At 47.5% G+C, this 18,156-nt stretch overlaps 1 protein-coding gene across 3 annotated transcripts; it reads right to left on the reverse strand.

Annotated features, from left to right (window-relative positions):
* Positions 1 to 369: 369 nt before the first annotated feature.
* Positions 370 to 12,618, reverse strand: RAD21L1 (RAD21 cohesin complex component like 1). 3 transcript variants are annotated; one of them, XM_027646234.1, is made up of 13 exons: positions 12,022 to 12,618; positions 11,742 to 11,871; positions 10,163 to 10,262; positions 9,120 to 9,226; positions 8,556 to 8,741; positions 7,841 to 7,942; positions 6,744 to 6,854; positions 5,485 to 5,714; positions 4,518 to 4,620; positions 3,601 to 3,743; positions 2,828 to 2,908; positions 2,283 to 2,360; positions 370 to 1,456 (listed from the first exon to the last, which is right to left on the reverse strand). In XM_027646234.1, exons 1-13 carry the CDS (start codon positions 12,163 to 12,165, stop codon positions 1,250 to 1,252), a joined length of 1,722 nt encoding a protein of 573 aa, XP_027502035.1. In that variant the 5' UTR covers positions 12,166 to 12,618; the 3' UTR covers positions 370 to 1,249. The 3 variants fall into 3 exon arrangements, with proteins under 3 accessions (XP_027502035.1, XP_027502034.1, XP_027502036.1); XM_027646233.1 differs by having other exon boundaries at positions 370 to 1,459; XM_027646235.1 differs by lacking the exons at positions 3,601 to 3,743; positions 4,518 to 4,620 and having other exon boundaries at positions 370 to 1,459.
* Positions 12,619 to 18,156: the final 5,538 nt, after the last annotated feature.

Genomic DNA, 18,156 nt, shown 5'->3' on the forward strand with positions numbered 1-18,156 from the left:
GCAAAGGTTTATTGCTTATTTTATAAAAAATTCCTATGTGGAAATAAAAGCACACCAGCTGGAACACCCCATAGCCAGTGGCCACCCTGTGCCATCCTCCTGCCCCAAACTGGGGCTTTACCCCTTTTTAAAACCTTTTTACTCCCTTAAACAGACCCTCAACCCAAACCTCATCTGCCCTGAACCCTGTGTGACAGGAACCACACACGTTTGAGGGCCCAGAGACACCCAGGGGTGTCACTGAGGTGAGTGAACACCCAAAAGCCAGGTGACAATATCACCCATCCTTTCCAATTTTAAGTAAAATCACCAAATCCCTGACTGAGATGAACCCACAGGATTCGATCCTTCAGAAGAAACGCCAACAAGTGAAGGAAACATCTAATTTTTATTGATTCCACATGAAGGGAGAGTAGTGTCCCCACAGCACCAGAGCACCTGAGTGGGGGCACAACCACTCCTCTGGTGCCTGTTGGGGGCAACTGGAAACCAAGGGCTTCAGAAAATGACAGTAAAAGGGGTAAAATTTATCTTAAGTTAGACAAAAATACAAGGAACTAGGAATATTTCAGTTAACATCAATTTTTAAGTAAATCTACACATGAATAAAGGTGCTAGTAAGTAAACTATCTCTGAAATCTGAAATTGCAGGACTTCTAGGTAATAGAATTTCTTCCTGAAGGTTATGGACATTTCTAGGGCCAGTGTAACCTCTGTCTGCCTGAATACACAAAAGCAACACTGGAGACAGGACCTTGCTAGATCTTAAAATATCAAATACTGAACATTCTTTGAAAGGAATAATTTTAAATAGACTAAATTTTTTGCTAAGGAGAGTTAACAGATGTCTCTTACTGATGGTGTGAGAGGATTAACAGACACAAGCCTCCACAAAAATAATTTAATCTCCAAAAGTGGTCTATGAGAAACGTTTTGAAGGACTTCTATAAAATCCCTTCAAGGGCTTTTATAAAATTCCTTTAAGGGCTTCCATAAAATCCCCAACAATGTAAATCTCCTACGAAGAACATATATGTTAGTGGTATTTTATTAACCTATCATATAACCATCCTATAACTCATCACATAACCATAAATATTAAACCCAGCAGTGAACACCTGGGGCAGTGAACACCTGCACAGGCCACTGCTGCGTGGTGTGAATGACAGGGAGCTCTGCTCAGCTCCCATGGCTGGACAAGGCACTCAACCCTTTTCCCAGGAAAACTGTTTGCTGTGAAGGTGTAACTTCAGGTGTGTCTTGATGAGCTGATGATTCTGTCAAACATGGGCCCGGCCGTGGCCGTGAGGTCGGCGAAGGGCTCGCGCTGCCGCAGCTCCAGGACCAGCTGCTTCTTCAGGACCAGGAAGATGTAAAACTTGGCTGCAGCTTCTTTCCGGTTGTTGTTCCGGCAGAGCTCCCGAAAACTGAAGGAGCACGAGCCTGATGTCCTCAGTTGCTGCGTGAGGGAAATGAGAAATCAGTCAGGTCAGCTTCCCCACCGGTCAAAACAGGATCCCACGGGCTCCAAGCAGAGAGAGCTGCCCAGAGGGAATATCTCTGCTTGAACGCCTCGAACAGGATCCAGCCTCTGTGGAATCATGGAAGCACAGAACAGGCTGGGTTGGAAGGGACCTTTAAAGATCATCTCGTTCCCCCACCCCAGGCAAGGGGCACCTTCCACTAGACCAGGTTGCTCCAAGCCCACATCCAACCTGGCCTTGGACACTTCCAGGGGTGGGGAGTCTACAACCTCTCTGGGTATCTTGGCATCCGTGTTCATGGAAATGGCCCTGAACATTTTATTGCCACAGTGTTGCTGGTACTTACATGTGTTATTAAAATCTACAATTCCAATGAATTCCATGACACCAACAGAGCACTTCCACCATGGTTCATGTCTGAAAACACTAAATATCCATGTGCAGCCTGTTCTTTGGTTACAGTCACAGGGACCTCACAGGCAAGAACTAAGTGTTCTTATCTCTTGTTTTTTAAAGGCTACACTGAGGTTTAAGTATTTATTTATTATTTGCACAGAGCCTTTGAAATGCATTCGTATAAAATGATGTTCAGAAAATTCTAGTGATTCCTGCAGCTGTGGGAGGAGACCCCACGTCAGGTACCCAAAATCCTGACATAAATACCAAAAAAAGCACAGTTACATGCTGCAGGTGAGGGGCAGCGACAGGGACAGTGTGGAAGGAGGAGCTTTTCTGACATGGTCCATCTGAAATCAATACCTGGTTTTGGTGTCTAATAACAAGATCCAGAACTGGTACCTGTAAAGTTTTGTGTAACTGAAGAGTTCTTTTGCTCCATTTTATTTCTTCACTGTCTTTCTTGATCCTTTTTTGCTCCTTGAGAGGAAGTAAACAGAAGGTTAGCGTTTGTAAGAAGTCACACAGCGTGATGAAAAGGACAGGAGTTCCAGCTTGACTGAAAACCTGGGCATCTGGGTGGCCAGAGTCAGGGAATCTGACACCTCTGTGCTCACAGAAGGTTTTGTGAACAGAAAAAAGAAGGGTACCTGTGTGCTTTCTGCTGCAGAGACAGCTCAGGTGCAACAGGCCAGGTACCATGGAAAGCATTCCAGTGAGGCAGCTCCACAGCAAGGGACTGCTCTGTGGGACTGGGATTCTGACAGTGTTTGTACTGGATGTTCAAACATTTGGCATGGGATTTTGGGCTTAACCTCTGAAGCTGGCAGCTGACTGCCCTGGTTCCTGATGCCACATTTTCTTTTTTTTTTTTTTTTAATGTTTCTGAGAGAGAACAGGGTTCTCTTCTGAAACAAGCCAGGGCCACCAGCTCTGAGGACACCCACCTTTGGCACCTCCACCTGCTGTTCTTCAGCTTCCTGGCCCAAGGAAGTTTTTGAGCTCTCGGAGAAAGCTGCTCCATCCAGCTGTGGGCACGGAAAGGACAATCAGCAGGGCTGACCATTTATCCATACTATGAGATTCTCATTACTTAGCTCTGCTCAGAGGATTTAATTATAATGAAGTTCTCCAAAATTAGTTAACAGTTGCTATTTCCACCATGCCTTTCCTGACACTGGGAAGGACCTTGCTGTAGGAGTTATCCTACAGCTGAACCTACACCTGTGGGCACAGCTCAGGCATGGAGCACATGTTCTCTGCTGCCATTAGGTCCAATTTTATCACTTTTCAACTTTAATGAGGTTTGCATTCTCTAAAGAATGCCCTTCACCCTAAGTGAAGATGGCAGAGATAGATAATTTGTTATTGCTTAAGTATTTCCTCAATATGAGACACAAAATGTAAGTTTTATCCTTTATAAAGATTATAAAGTGCAATATTTCATATTTAATATTAAGCTTTCATTTATACTTAGTGATTAGACTGTAATCTATACTTATCAACAGACAGTTTCATTAACCATTCCTTCACTGTGAGAGTTTACCAAAGTAATTATAAATAAACTTTTATGACAGAAGCTACTTCATGTTCTCTTGGTTGGCTTTAGCCTCCTTTTCAAACATTAATAATTTCTTAATGTGTTTTAGGTGGAACCTTAGCACAAAGTGGAACCAATATAAACACACTTAGGTCTCTAAAATTGAGGAAAACTGCTCACTATAGTTTCATCACAGTTCCCATTGGTTTCATTTCTGTCATTCTGTGGTGGAATAACCATAAAGGAGTCATTTCTAATATTTCTCTCAGTCCCAGAATGAGCTGACTCCTGCAGGTAACTTGGCTCTTCTACTGGCAGCATCCCTGTATTAATAGAAAACCAGAGTTCAAGAGGCAATTACTGTGAGTCACTGTCCTTAAAAAAAAAAAAACACTGAAAACCAAAAATCACACCCTAGTTTGCAATCTTTGAGAGTAGGAGCCATAATGAGCAAGTATTAAAGAAACACCCTTCCCAACAGGAGAATGGAAGAAGAACCTTCCAAGGGAGTGTTTCCTTTTCTAAAAGTTGACCTTTGTGGATTCACAGGAGCTGGGCTTGTTGATTCATTTCTGAGGCAGAAACACAGGTTAGTTTTCACAGAGTGAAACATGACATTTTTTCTTGCCTGATATTAAGAAAAACAAATCTTCCAGATAGAAATAGAATTATTTACATGAATTTGAAAATTTGGAGAGTGGCTTGATTAAGCTCACAATAAGTGGGAATATTTTTTTTTTATTATATTAAATAAAAAAACAAATAACACCACCCAAATCTGCAGTTTCAGAGACAGGCAGAGAAACCGAAGGTAACACTAAACATATCTCCTCATGCCACAAGGAAGAAAAAGATTTGCATTTTATTTAATTTCTAAAGATCAAAAGAACAGCAAAGGACCAATAAAAGCAAACATACAAACCAACCTTTTTTTTTTTTTTAATAACACCAGTCCCTTAACTCCCTTAACATTTAACTTTTTTGGCCTCTGATTTGTAGACTACTGCACACAAACACCATGCATGTGTCTCAAACATTATGTAGAATAGAAAATAGTTTCTAACAGCTAATTCTGCACAAGAGAATTAAAATATTACCTGTGGTATCTTGGTCTTTTCGCATTTCTTCCATTTCAGAGACCCTCTGTACTCTACCTCCTCTCATCTTAAATCTGACACTCTTGAAGCATTTTTCAAACAACTGAAAACAATTATTTTTTTCTTTGTTTGCTTTCAGAATATCACATCAGACCATTTGCAAACATCAACACAAAGGTATGAATACGAGCTGCATGTTAACTGTTGGTACCCAGAACTTTAATATTTAAATTAGGTCATTCTGAAAATCTGCAGGTTTGATTTTTTTTTTTTTTTTGAAGTAACAGCGTTCTGCAGCTTCAGCATTGTCCATGAACTCCATGAAAAAAAAAAAAAAAAGATCTTAGGAGCAGCTTGGATCATTTTTCCTTGAAGCCAGGAAGGATGAAAGAAAGAAATGTCTGCAGTTTTTATCCTCTTAGAGAGCAAGTTGTAATTCTGCAGCTGGACTCTAAGTGGTGAAGCTGCGCTGCTGCAGTGAACCCTTCCAAATCCGTCAGCAATACTCTAACAGTAATATTTAAGTCTGATGCACATTTAAAGTAAATATAGGCCAAAGATGTCTCAGATTGATTACAGAGAGGAAACAAGCCAGAAAACAAAAGTAAAACAAAGGAGAAAGTAGAAAAGAAATGGACAGAAATGCAAAAAGTTGCGTCTTAGTGTAAGATCAGTCAGGTGCCAGTGTGTGAAAGGAAACACCAACTCTCACATCTTTGTAATTTTTCCCTTCTTGTTGGACTGCAGGAGGTTAAGGCTGTGGCTCTACAGATGATGAAGTAATTAGTGGTGAGTGTGCAAATAGTCATCAGGTGTCCAGCTGACTTGCACTGCAGAGCAGTGCTTCCCCTGACACTGGAATTCGGATCAAACTGAGTCTGCAAAACCCCTGTCAGCCAAATCCCACCTCTGCAACGGTCCTGGAATCTACTCAGTGGCATAAACCCCCCGGGGAGCTGATCTTTACCTTTTGCAGGTCAGCGTGAACCACAGGCTGTGTGGAGTGGGACAGGAGTTTATCCACACCTCCCCACTCCTTCCACATCATGGTTTTCTTGGTTGGGGGAGCGAGGTCCAGCGTGGCCAGGATGTCTGTGCAGTTGGTGAGCTGGTTGTAAATGGCACTGCAGCTGAGCTCCTTATGTACATCCACCAGCAGCTTCCTCTTTCTTTTGGTTTTTTTCCTTGGGGTCACAGCTACGTAGAAGAAATAATAAAAAACAAGTCCTATTCCCAGGATATTAGGCACGAAAATATAAAATTAAAAAAAAAAAGCCCAGTGAATCAGACCAGCTGCTGACCCCCCAAACACCACCCAGACTTGAAAAATCAAACTACAAGTGCAGAGGCCCTTTCTTCAAAAGATTGCATGAAGTTTTCACTCTTTGTACTCCTGTACAGGAAATTCCCATATGTTTAATTACAGAAGACACAGGACTAATTTACTAAAGAACTGGGAACAGGAGGACTTAATGAGAACACATGATATAGCAGCAAGACTGAATAAACTGTCTTTAATCCATCAGGAAGTTAAGTGTTCCAAAAACTGCTGGTGCACTCCACAGGTTTCATTACCTCATAACTCATATCTGTATTTGTCAGTTTAATCCTTTAGCAATTTAATCAAGATGTAAGCACAAAAGGAAGACACAGGTTGGTTATACAGTCATAACTTCCTGAATATTGTTCTGGCAGGCTGGAAAATTCCAGTGTGGTAAATATTGCTGTCAACGTGAGCTTGTTTATTTGCAAACAGCCAGCAAGGTGATAGGTAGCATTTAGATTTACTCACAGAGGAAATGTAATACTTTTTTGGGGGGGGGGATCTTCAATCAGAGTTAAAAGTTGACAAACCAACGTTTTCCGAAGGTTTGAAAGTTTTAAGATTGTTATTTTAAACATAAAAGTCATTGATGTAATAAAATTAAAAATCACTGGTGATAAAAGTTCTTCAGGGTGAAACTTCAGTAGCACCCCTGAGCAGGCCAGGCTTGCAGTGCCAGCAGAGCAACAAAACTTGATTTGGTGCGTGGAATAAACTGCAAGAAGAGACTTGGGCAGATCAGACAAATGACCTGACACTGGTTTTGTATAATAGTTACCATAAAATGGAACTCTGGCAGAAGGAGCAGAGTGGGAATAATCTCTTTTGCAAATATTTTGACTACTAAGAGAACCAAACATAGTTAATGCAAACATTCAGCAAGAAAGTGATCAAGTTCTGACCTGTGTCATCGACTGGCTCAAGCACAAATCCTTCTTCTTTGAACAAAAGGAATGTCTCATTCATTGTGTGACTTACATCCTTCATGGTGGTGTCTGCACAGTTGGACTCAACTGCAAGAAAACCCAGCAAATAACCCAAATGCAAGAAAGCTCACAGGATGGACTGACACCTCAGTTGCACAACAGAGAATGGTATCAGAGGGAAATGGTGAGAATTAGACAACTGTGGCTTTGTTTATAATCTCATGATTATGTTCAGCAGTAATCACTGGCACTGCTGCTGCTCACACCCTGCCCTGCACGTTTCCCTTCGCTGACCCCAGAAGGACCAGGCAGTGGGAGAGGCAGAAGAATTGATCTGGAGAAAAACCCACACAAGAAAAAGTGTTTAGGGGGAAATGTGTGTGTGGTTTCAATCTGTATCTGTTTGCAGTTCCAGGCAAGTGCAGGACAGTGTGGACATTTCTATCAATAGAGAAGGAACAGGGAGCACCAGCACAAGCAGAGGCAAGAGCCAGCCTATCCCTTTAAAGCTGTTCCAGAATTCTCAGCTTTAAAGCAACACTGTGATGGGGGAACAGGGATTTGAGATAACAAAAATTTCCCAGAAACACTTTTCGAAATGTAACTTATTTCATCGACATCAAACCAAAAGATTAGCAGCACCTTTATGAACGACTTAAGTGTCGTTTGTCACAGAAATATGAAACCAGAAATAGAGTTTTTTTTAGGTTGGGAAAGACTTTTTAAGCTCTCATAGGGAAAGTTCACAGTTATAGCACACCCTGATTGGGTTCTCTTCCCCCTCAAAAGGAACATCACACTGTGAGCAGCAGGGTGGACCAACAGGATGGCACATAAAAGAGTTTCTAAGCAAAGTCAGGTTACAAATTTGGAATCCCTAAATCAAATGAAATTACCCTAAAGTAGGTGGATGAAGCAGTTTAGAAAAAAAAAAAAAAAAAAAAAAGAAAGGTAAAATAAATGAAGAAAGGAAAAAGCCACAGGATATTGCACAAAGCTGAATGTGTGTGACCTTAGGCATTAACACAGGAACAGAGGGTTTGTGTGAGATGGAGCAGACTCTGCAAACTCACTGGTTGTGCTGTTCTCTGGCAGATCTGGTGACAAAGGACGTGCTTCCTCTATATCCAGAATATCTTTATCTAGGCCATTTTGCTCATCCCTCAACAGGATTTCTTAAACACAAAACACACAGTTTTAGTCATCCTAAGCCTTGGTAGTCATGAAATAGCCTGATAGAGCCTGATGTTACTTAAGGTTAATTCTCTGCAAAGCAAGCAAGCTCAGCTTCCCCAGATGGCTGTCAGTGGTGGGGCTGTCTGCAACAGCACAAAAAGGAGAAGGTTAGTCCTAAGTTTGAAATTTCCACCTTTTCTTTGAAAAACATGGTCTTAATAGTGTTAACAGGTATAAATCTATAAGGTTCACATAAATATTCTAAGCCATAACAATGTAGAAGCTACTTTCCTGCCTTCATTATTACAACAGTAAGGATAAAAATGCTGCATTGTTTCACCTTTGAAAATAGAAGTTAAAATGTTAAGCATTAAGCATAAATTTAATGCCTTTAATTCTAAAATAATGAAAGATAGCCTTTAAACCAATTTGTCAGTGTCTAGGTGATCATAGATTTAGTCATAAGTAGAAAACAAGTGAAGCGTGAAAACAACAAATAAAACAGAATTTCTGTTTGAAAACAACCACTTTGGTGCTGTCTTGTTTGTTTTCCTGTAAGAATAAAAAATATTTGGAGAGGAACTGATTCTGTTGGTCTGTTGCAAACCCTACCAATCATATCTGCAGCATCCTCCTCATCTCCAAAACGGTCATGCTGGAAGCAGAACACATCTTCATGCAGCACAGACTTGTCTCCACTGGCACTGGCCGAGTTGTGATCAGTCACCAGACTGTTGCTGCTCGTCAGGAAGCTGCCCTCAAAGAAGCTTTGTCTTCTCAGTGCATCTGCTTCTTCCTCTGAGGAAACACACAGCTTCTGATGCCTCATCTGCCTGAGTTTTGGAAACCCACACTCATCCGTTTCCTAGTTTTTTCAAATAATTTTTAAAAGATTGCAAGATATGCCATACCTCAGTTGGGATAAACAATAAACAATTCTGCTAGCTCAGTAAAAGCAGAGAATGTTTAGTTTGATTCTCACTCTGATATCAGATTATATTGCTTACATAAAATTTTAAGCACAAGATAGTATGACAGACCAACCAGAACAAGCATGGAACAAATGCATGATAAATCACAGCTTTTTCACACAGGGAAAGGGATCAGACTGCACAAAATTTCACATAAAACACCGTTTCCCTTATGGAATATTTCTAATTTCTCAACTTCTCTCACCAAAGTTTCTGACACAGAGAGGTATGTTGCTTTCGTAATCCTCTGTGAGTGTGATGTCTTCAGCTCTGCTCTGATTCAAGGTGAAATGTTCAGCAACATCAATGGCACTGATGAAAAAAACATTATAAAAATAAGAGGGTGAATTGAAATCCATTGAACATTCAGCTGGAATGTGAAAATCGCTTCTAAATATCCTTCAATCCTAGAATTTCATCACAACCCCCCATATTTCTCCACTCTCTTTTGCCAGTAAACTTGGACTCGTTTGATTTTGTTCCTGAAACATCTTTTAAACCGAATGACACAACTATTTGAGCTGGCAGAAAAGGCACCTTTACAGAACACACTTACCACACCAAGGCCCTTGAATAAATGGTATCACATTGCAGCTGTACTTACGAAATAATAAACCCTTACTGATCCCATCAAACTGTATTTATGGGGAGGTACAGAGGAAGCCTCGGTGGAAATCTCTTATCCTGGACCTTCAGGGCATCAGAGCCATCAGAAACATAACTTGGCCTCCTGCTTTTTTTTTTTTTTTTTTTTCAGTTTTCTATTGAATTAATGCTGATTTGTGTCAGAAAAGCCAAAGAAATATGCTGGCTTTTCCTTGGGAGCCAGGCTGACTCCTGCTGATAAAACACCCCGGCCACAGAGAGCAGTGGAGCAGAAATGAAGTGAAATAACACAGTGGAACAATACAACAGTGGAGTTACTGGCCAGAGCTTCCAGGATTGATACTAACTTTTAAGTCTTCTCTTGAGATCAGAAAGCTGTTTGCATCCTTCACTCAGACAGTTTAAAATCCTGAAGTCTAAGTTCAAGGCATTAATTCATTGTGAAGGTCTGTTGATTAAAGGACTGAGGAAAACTACCAAAGCACAAAGACTGTACCTGTAGCTTTGTAAAGCTCAGAATTTAGGAGAATTCAGTCATCAAATCAAAACAACCCCATCTGAGTCTTGATCAGATAACAGCAAGGATAGCTTTTACTTCTGAAAATACTAAAAAGAATGAATAAAAACTAGGGAAGCATTTACTTTACATCTGGTAGTGGTGTTTCGAAATCATGAAACTCTTCAGGTAGTGTAATGGACTGATAAGCAGCCTCAAAGTTCTCTTCTGGAAGGTCAAGAAGCCCTGAAAGAAACAGACAACATAACAAAATAAGTATCAATAAAATAAAAGTAGTGTTCTCCCAAGTAGGTATAATAAGCCTATAAACCTGTCAGGAGGGGCTGCTGCCATTCTAAATCACAGCATGGTAAAGCTTAGGCACTCCAAAGTGGAATTTTATTTTCCACATCTTTTAGAAGATCTATTTTTTACAGGCAGATACAGAAGAGTCTGCTGCAATAGGACCTGAAATATGTAAGTACTTGTGTTTCTGAATAGTTGCTTTAAGTTCCTGGAAGATTCTCCCAGCTGACATTTAGCCCAGAGTCTTTCATGGCACTGCAAATGAATCACCGTGGTTTCCTTTTCTCTCCTGTGTCTCCAGCATCAAATAATTATGTACTGAGACTGCAAGTACTTGGAAATCGAGAGAATCCTGGAACAATTCGAGTGAGAGGGGATTTCTGAAGGTCATCAAACCCAACCTTTTGCTCAGAATAGAGTTCATTTCACAGTCAGATTACTTTTGACTATTTCTGCTGATGGAGATCCCACAGGATCCCTGGACAGCCTCTTTCAGCATTTTACCACTTCCACTGAGATTTTCTCCCCCCTTCTATCTAGTTTTAGTCTCTGTTGCTGCTGTGACACTTGTCTTGTTCTTATGCTGCATGGTGCCCTCCAAGCTGCTATAGTATCTATCCAAAATAGCCTCAAGATGTGCCAGGGGGGTTTCAGTTGGATATTAAGGAAAGTTTCTTCACTGAATGGGTTGCAAAGCCCTGGCACAGAATTCCAAGAGCAGTGGTGGAGTCATCATCCCTGGAGGGATTTAAAACACATGCAGATGTGGCACTTGGGGACATGGTTTAGTGGTGGCCTTGGCAGTGCTGGGAGGAACAGTTGGACTAGATCTTTGGAGGGCTTTTCCAACCTAAACAGTTCTGTGAGTCTATGATTCTATAATCATATCTTTGAAAATAATGCAGAGTAATTTTTCTCTATTCTGCAAACAGACCAGGTCACAAAGCAATTAGAGCTGGCAATAGACATTGGTGTCCCTGTTCTCAGTCTTTTTTTAGACAACAGTGCCTCCCATTTGTTGCCTAAGTACAACAAACATAGAGCCTGTTGGATAAGGATCCAGTCATCTCAGCTCCCTTCTCCCTGGCTACATGGCCAGAGCTCAAAACATGCTGTCAGGTCTGGCACTGACACTGTTAGACATGCTGTCAGTGTCATCAGAAATTAAAATTAATTATCCAGCAATGGAGGCTGAATTCAAGCATCTCCTTGTAAGCCCACTTAAGATGCTGCTTCTGTTAAGGGAGTCAAAAACTTGAAATAGCATTAAATTAAGCCAGACTAAACACCAGCGGTAGGCACAAGTATGTTCAGTTGCCTTTGGGATCAATAATGTGTATTTAACAACATCCAAAAATTAATTTTTAAAATGAGAGCTGTAAAGGATCCAGCTGGGAAGGTGCTGGATTTTGAACACACCTGGGCGAAAGGCTGACTTCATCTTGGTCAGAGCTTCGCTGCAGTCTGCCAAGAGGTACTTGGCTTTCCTGTGGTAAATCCGCACCACTCCCAGGAGTAAGTGTCCAGAGGTTCGCAGAGCTATAGCAAACTTAAGGATTAAAAAAAAAAAAAAAAAAAAAAAAAGAGGTGTTCAGGAGTTAGGATTTTTTTTTTTTACAGTTATAATAGTAATAGAGCTCCCTACGAACACCTCCATCCCAGGACTTTGCAGGAGATTGCTCCTCATGGCACAGCCTACCTTTGGGGAGATGATCTTTTGCACGGTGTCCTCTAAATTGCACTCAAAGATATGTGCCTTGGTGAGCTTCTTCTCCCAGTGGGCAGCCAGCCAGATTTTGGCCAGCGGCCCCCGCTTGTTGATGAGCAAATGGACGTAGAACATGGTGCCTGGCCAAGGGTTGCAGAGCAGCCCTGCTGAAATTCCCCTTGGGAAATTCCCCCTTCCAAGGGGAAATGAGTCCTGGGGCACCAAGTGGGACTAGGGATTTAATGGGATCTGAGGGAATGGGGGACCCAGTTGGGTGCTATGGGATCTGACTGGATTGGGGACAGGGGAAACCCAGGCAGGTATTGAGGGAATGGGAGGATTTACTGGGATCTGAGGGGATGTGGTACACAGGTGGGTATTGAGGGGATGGAGGAATTTAGTGGGATCATAAGGGGACGGAGAGATTTAGTAGAATCCTGAGGGGATGGGGACACCCAGCTGGGTGCCAAGGGGATGGGGGAACCCTGAGAACACTGAGGGAATGAAAGGATTTAGTGAGCCTCTGAGGGGAGGGGGACGGTGAGGGGGAGATTTGGCAGGACCTTGAGGGGACGGGAGGGGGAAGATTTAGTGGTGTCTGAGGGGACGGGAGGGGGATTTAGTGGTGCCTGAGGGGACAGAGGCAAAGAATCCAACCAGGTCGTGAGGGGATGGGAGGATTTAGCAGGACCTGAGGGTATGGAGTGACCCAGACGGGCGCTGAGGGGATGAGGAGATTTAGTGGGATCTGAGGGGACAGGGTGCCTGGACAATGCCGGGCTGGGGGGAGCGTGGTGGTGGTGTTAGATTTAGCGGGATCCTGAGGGATGGAGGGGCCCAGCCGAGCTCTGGAGGGGCCCAGCTCGGCACTGCGGGGATCGGGCGGGACTAGCGGGCGCTGAGGGGGCGCGGCGGGGCGGGCGGACCCTCCTCAGGCCGCGGCTCAGCCAAGGGCGGGAAGGCGCCGCAGGGGGGTCTGGGTCCCGTCCTCGGAGCCGCCGGTTCGCGGTAGCTCCGGCCGCAGCCCTGCAGGGCCCGTGTCCCCTGCACAGCTCCAAGCCCCCGGCAGGGCCCTGCCGCTGGAAACTACTGCCCATTCCTTCCTGGGGCTCACTGGGAGCACACACACATCCCTGGGGGCGCTCACACATCCCTGGGAACACGGTGCTGCGCCCCGCATTTCAGGTTCCTAAGAGAGGAGAGCAGTCTCACTCCCCTCCTTCTCCTTCCTCTCCTGCCTCCCTTCCTCTCCTCATCTTCCCTCCTTCTCCTCCTCTCCTTGCCCTTCCTCTCCTCTCCTCCCAACCCCTTTCACCCTTGACATTCTAAGAGCCTGCTTGCAGGCACCACCCCATCCATCTCTTTCTCTGCAGGTGAGCAGCTCCTCTGTGGCTCCAGGCACGTCTGATAAAACTCCCTTGTGAAGGACATTTGCAGAAGAAAAAGAAAAAGAGAAAAAAGGGCCAAAAAAAACCCCAACAAAAACAACAAACACAAGAAGTCCCCAAAAACCCAGATCTTCAGATGGGACCTCTGTGCAGAGGGAGAAGGGGAAAGGTTTGCAGCCACCCACCTGCACCAGCCCCAGCCACTACCAAGAGCAGAAGGCAGCATGTTTGCACACTTAAGTGTCACCAGACAGGAAAAAATTAGTTTGCAACCCTCTGCTTCGTGCTTCCATGCTCTATATTCAGGCAGAGCACAGCAAGGCTCCCGCTGCTCCCAGGCACAGCCCAGTGCATCAGCTGTTGCCATATCACAAGGCACCTGTGGTTTTCCCTGTCTCCCTGGTGTTAGCTGAAGATAACGAGATCTTAATTATCACCAGGAAAGTGCTGAGCCTCTTCCCAGTGTGGCTCTGCAGTTGGTCATAATGGGAAGCAGGGCTCTGTCCTTCCACCTGCCTTTGGGCAGAGTGCGAACACTGGGCTGGGGCTCAGATGTTTGGGGAAGGAGAGGGATTTTTGCTATAAACCACCCTTGGAATGGTGTATGCACAACAGGAACATGGAGGAACCTCCCATGAGCCCCAAAGCAGGTGTCCACTGCCCCTGCCAAGGCACCAAACCTGCTCGGGTGTTCCACACCATATGAGAGGGAAATTGCCCTCTTTGGTGCCCTCTGTGCTCCTCCAGACCTCCCCAGTGCCGAGGCTGATGTCCAGCCCTGCCTGCCTGGGCAGTGGCAACAGCTCCTGGGGGCAATTTTCAGAATCAGAACCCCCCCACCCTATGGGGAACACTGGGGTGCTGTGTCTGTGTCACACAGGGACCAGCAGTGACAGGGGGAGAGGCCATGATGTGCCAGGCACCGCTGGTCCTCCCAAACTGCTGGATCTCTTGACGGTGTGAAGCCAGCTCCCGAATTGCCCAACTGCTTCTTCCCTGACCTCTGAGTCACCTTGAGCCATGCTGGCTGCGGGCGCTCGCTCTGCCATGGGATGCTCTGAATGCTAAGGAGGCAGGAAAGAAGCTTCACCTCAGTGGTGGGGCTGGATCGGGGTCAGCACTGCCAGGGGGCACCAGACAGCTGTGCAAGCTCCAAAATCGTGCTGTGCTGCACAGGGCTGTGCTGGGGGACAGAGCCAGGTACACAGCCCGTCCAGCTTCATCACATTCCTGCTCCTGCTGTCCTCCTCTGCCTGCCTGAGGCTCCCATTTGCTGTCCCTCTCATCCACGTTAATAATTTCTTCTGAGCAGTGACATGTGCCAATCCCTCGCAGCCCCGTCTGGCTCCTTCACCCTGCTCCATGTCCCAGACTCCCCTGCCCTTTCCCTTTCTTTCCAAGCCCTCCGTCTCTCCCCTCCAGCACTCCTGCAGTTTCATTGTGAATTTTGGCAGTGCTCTCTCTGACCTTGGCTGTCTCCCTCCTCTCTTTGCTCCTGTGCTGGCAGCATAAATCTTGGCTGTCTCTGTCTCCTCCCCTTCCCTCAGTGCCAGCACCTTGGGGATGGCGTGGCCTTTGCCAGCCCTCAGCCTCAGGCTCAGCCCCTCAGGATCAGGCTGGGGAAGATTTTTGGGCTGTCCTGGGGCCCTTCAAAGGCCTGGGGTCACCTCCCAGCTCCCATCCAGCAGTGGCAGTGGGATCCTGGGGCAACACAGTGCCAGCAGTGATGCTGGCAGGATGTGTCCCTCCACCTCATCCATCACAGGCAGCCTCCTGAGTGTTGCTGTGGGATTGGGGTGCAGGAGCAGCCCCCCAGGCAGCATGGAGCCCTGACCCCGTGGCAGGCTCAGCCCTGTCACTGTATGAAGGCATGAATAGCTCTGCTTCTGCCGCCCAGATTCCCATTCTGGCAGGGCTCCCAGCCTTTGCATCCCTGGGCTTGGGTGCTCCAGAATGGAGGGCTTGACCAGGGCTCTGTTCAGGAGCAAACTGGTGGCGGTTCTGTCTTCCCATGGAATTTGGCAATGGTGAGACAGCAGATCTCCTCCTGCCCGTCTGTTCACAGCAATGTGCCCGCCTGCTCCAGATCCATCTTTTCCTGCTGATTCGGGACAATCTGTGTCCCATGACCTACTTGTCTCCAAGCGTCTCCTGCCTTCCTGTGGAGTGGGTTGATACTAAAGCCTCTCTAAATGTGGTTAACGTGTCAGGATGCACTTACATTTATTTTTAATTCTGCTTTTTTCTCGGCCCACTTTTGGCTGAGTCCCCAGGGACATTGTGCTGGGAAGCTTCTGTGTTTCATAGAGTCACAGAATGGTTTGGGTTGGAAGAGACCTTACAGATCATCTCATTCCAAGCCCCTTGCCATTGGCAGGGACACCTTCCTCTAGACCAGGCTGCTCCAAACACCCTCCAGCCTGACCTTCAACACCTCAGGGATGGGGCATCCACACTGAGGAGGCAGGAGCAGGGAGCAGGTGGGTCACAGCAACAAAACTTCCACCGCAAACTTAAAAAAATAATAAAATCATGTGTATCCATGCCCCTGAGATGGGAAACAATGATGCTATCAACCACCCTTGGAGTGATGTTTTCCTAGCCCACCCCACAGCCCTGTGCCCTGCTGCAGCTCAGGGAGTAGAGGTGCCTGGTGGGTGCTGGTCAGCACCATGGATAGGCACTGTGCCTGGATGGGTGCTGAGCCTGCATGGGTGCTGAGCCTGTCCAGCCCTCAGAAAACACAAATGCACCTCTTTATTTGTGCGGCACTTCCTAAACTCTCTGATCCCTTTCGATCCCTTTTAGCTGCATCTGACAGAGACTCCAGAGAAAATCCCTGGCCCTGCCATGACACAGGTGGCAGGAGACTCCCATCTGACATCCCCACACAGGGCAATGCTCTCCAACTGTGACTGGCAGTGAGCCCAGTGTGGCTGCAGAGGAACACACTGAGGGGGGATAGGGTTCAGGACGTGGGTGGGACAGAGTGCAGGGCATGGGGGGGCCCAGAGTGCTGGTCATGCATCCCTGTGTCCCTGGCACTGTGCCAGCAGCACTGGGTGAGCTTGTGGGAGATGCTGGAGGCATGTGAGGGTGTTGAAGGGAATGGCAATGTGATGGACAAACCTTCCCAGCAGCTGTCAGCAGCCCACCCGCTATCGCTCGGGATTTACATCCACATCCCCAGGCACCGCTCCAAATGTGGAAATAGACCACGTCTTATTAACAAACCAGGGGAAGCGTGCGGCTGCCAGCAGGTCACTGCCGGGGCACGGACCTGGGTCCAGTGCCAGGTCAGGGAGAAGCAGGGTGTGGGCACTGACATGAGTTCTTTGTGAAAAACTGAATAAAGTGTGTGTGTGTGTGTGTGTGTGTGTGTGTGTGTTTGTGTGTGTGTGTGAAGGGGGGACTCTGTGCCATGGGACTGCAGTGGGACTCTGGTGGGACCACGGGGGCCAGGCTGTCTCAGTTTGGAGCATTTCATACCTGACATAAACCCAGGTCAAACCTCCAATTCCTTCTGGGGATTTTGGGACAGGCTGTAACCTTGTGGGGACTCAGGGTGGGCAGCGGCCGGGTGGGAGCTCTCCCTGCTGCCTTTAGGACTGGGGGCGCTCAGGTTGCAGCCCCAGCGTCCCCAGCTCAGCTGTGCCCCGTGGTTGTGGGGAGCACGTCCCCCAGGCACACCCCGTGCAAACCCCACCGTTCTGCCCTGTCCTCTCCTCCAATGCCCCTCCCCACGCAGCCCCCCGCGGTGCCCACGGAGGGTTCTGACGCTGTCGGGGAGTTCACGGAGGGGTCCCTTAGCACGGGGTACGTGCGCAGGAGGTGCCGGTGTGCAGCCGGGTGTGTGCATGTGTGTGCCCCTCGTACGTGTGTGTGTGTGCGTGTGCGTGCGGCTGCCGTGCGCGACCGCAGCTCGGGGCACCCACCGCCCGCCCCGCGGCGGCACCGGCACCTGCCCGGGGAGCCGGGGAGGCGGCGGGGGTAGGCATCCCGGCTCGGGGGGCCGGGAGGAGAAGGGAGGCAGCTCGGTGCGGGCACCAGCGGGGCGGGCGGAGAAGCGGGAGCGGAGCCCAGTGCACGGAGCGGGGCCACAGCCCAGTGCGGGAGCGGGGAACCGGCGGGCAGAGCCCGGCAGGAGAACCGAGTGCGGAGGGGGGCAGCTCGGTGGGGTCACAGGGACACGTGTCCCCGCGGGGGGTGTCAGCCCGGTTCGAGGAGGTGGGTCGCGCAGTGGGAGCACGGTTTGGGAAGGGGGAAGAGCCGGGTTCGGGGAGGCAGGTGCCGGGTTCAGGGAAGGGGAGCGGGAACCCGGGGAAGGGGAGAATTCCGGTCTGGGGGCTCGGCTCCGGTGAAGGCGGACAGTCCAGGCGGGGACCCAGCTCCAAGGGGTAGCCTAGTAGGGGTAAGCGGGATCCCAAGAGGAGAAGCCCAGTTCGGGGACCTGCGGGGTGGGGTTGGCAACCCGGTTCGGGGCAGCGGCTCTGGGGACAGAGAGCATCCCGCTCCCAGGGGTCATCTCGGGTTTGGGCGAGCATCCCGTCTCCTGTCCGCGGGAATATCCCGTCCCGGTCCGGCCGCTCACCTCTGGCCGCGCAGGCCGGCGGCGGTTCCATGGCGTCCCCGCGGGTGGCAGAGCTGCGGAGCCCGGGCGAGGCGACGGCGGGTGCGGCGGGTGCGGGGGCTGGTGCGGGCGCGGGGGGGCCGGTGCCGGCGGGCCCGGGGCTGGCGC

Source organism: Corapipo altera, unplaced genomic scaffold (assembly GCF_003945725.1).
Source record: "Corapipo altera isolate COAL_440 unplaced genomic scaffold, ASM394572v1 64, whole genome shotgun sequence".
In the NCBI taxonomy this organism is placed as follows: domain Eukaryota; kingdom Metazoa; phylum Chordata; class Aves; order Passeriformes; family Pipridae; genus Corapipo; species Corapipo altera.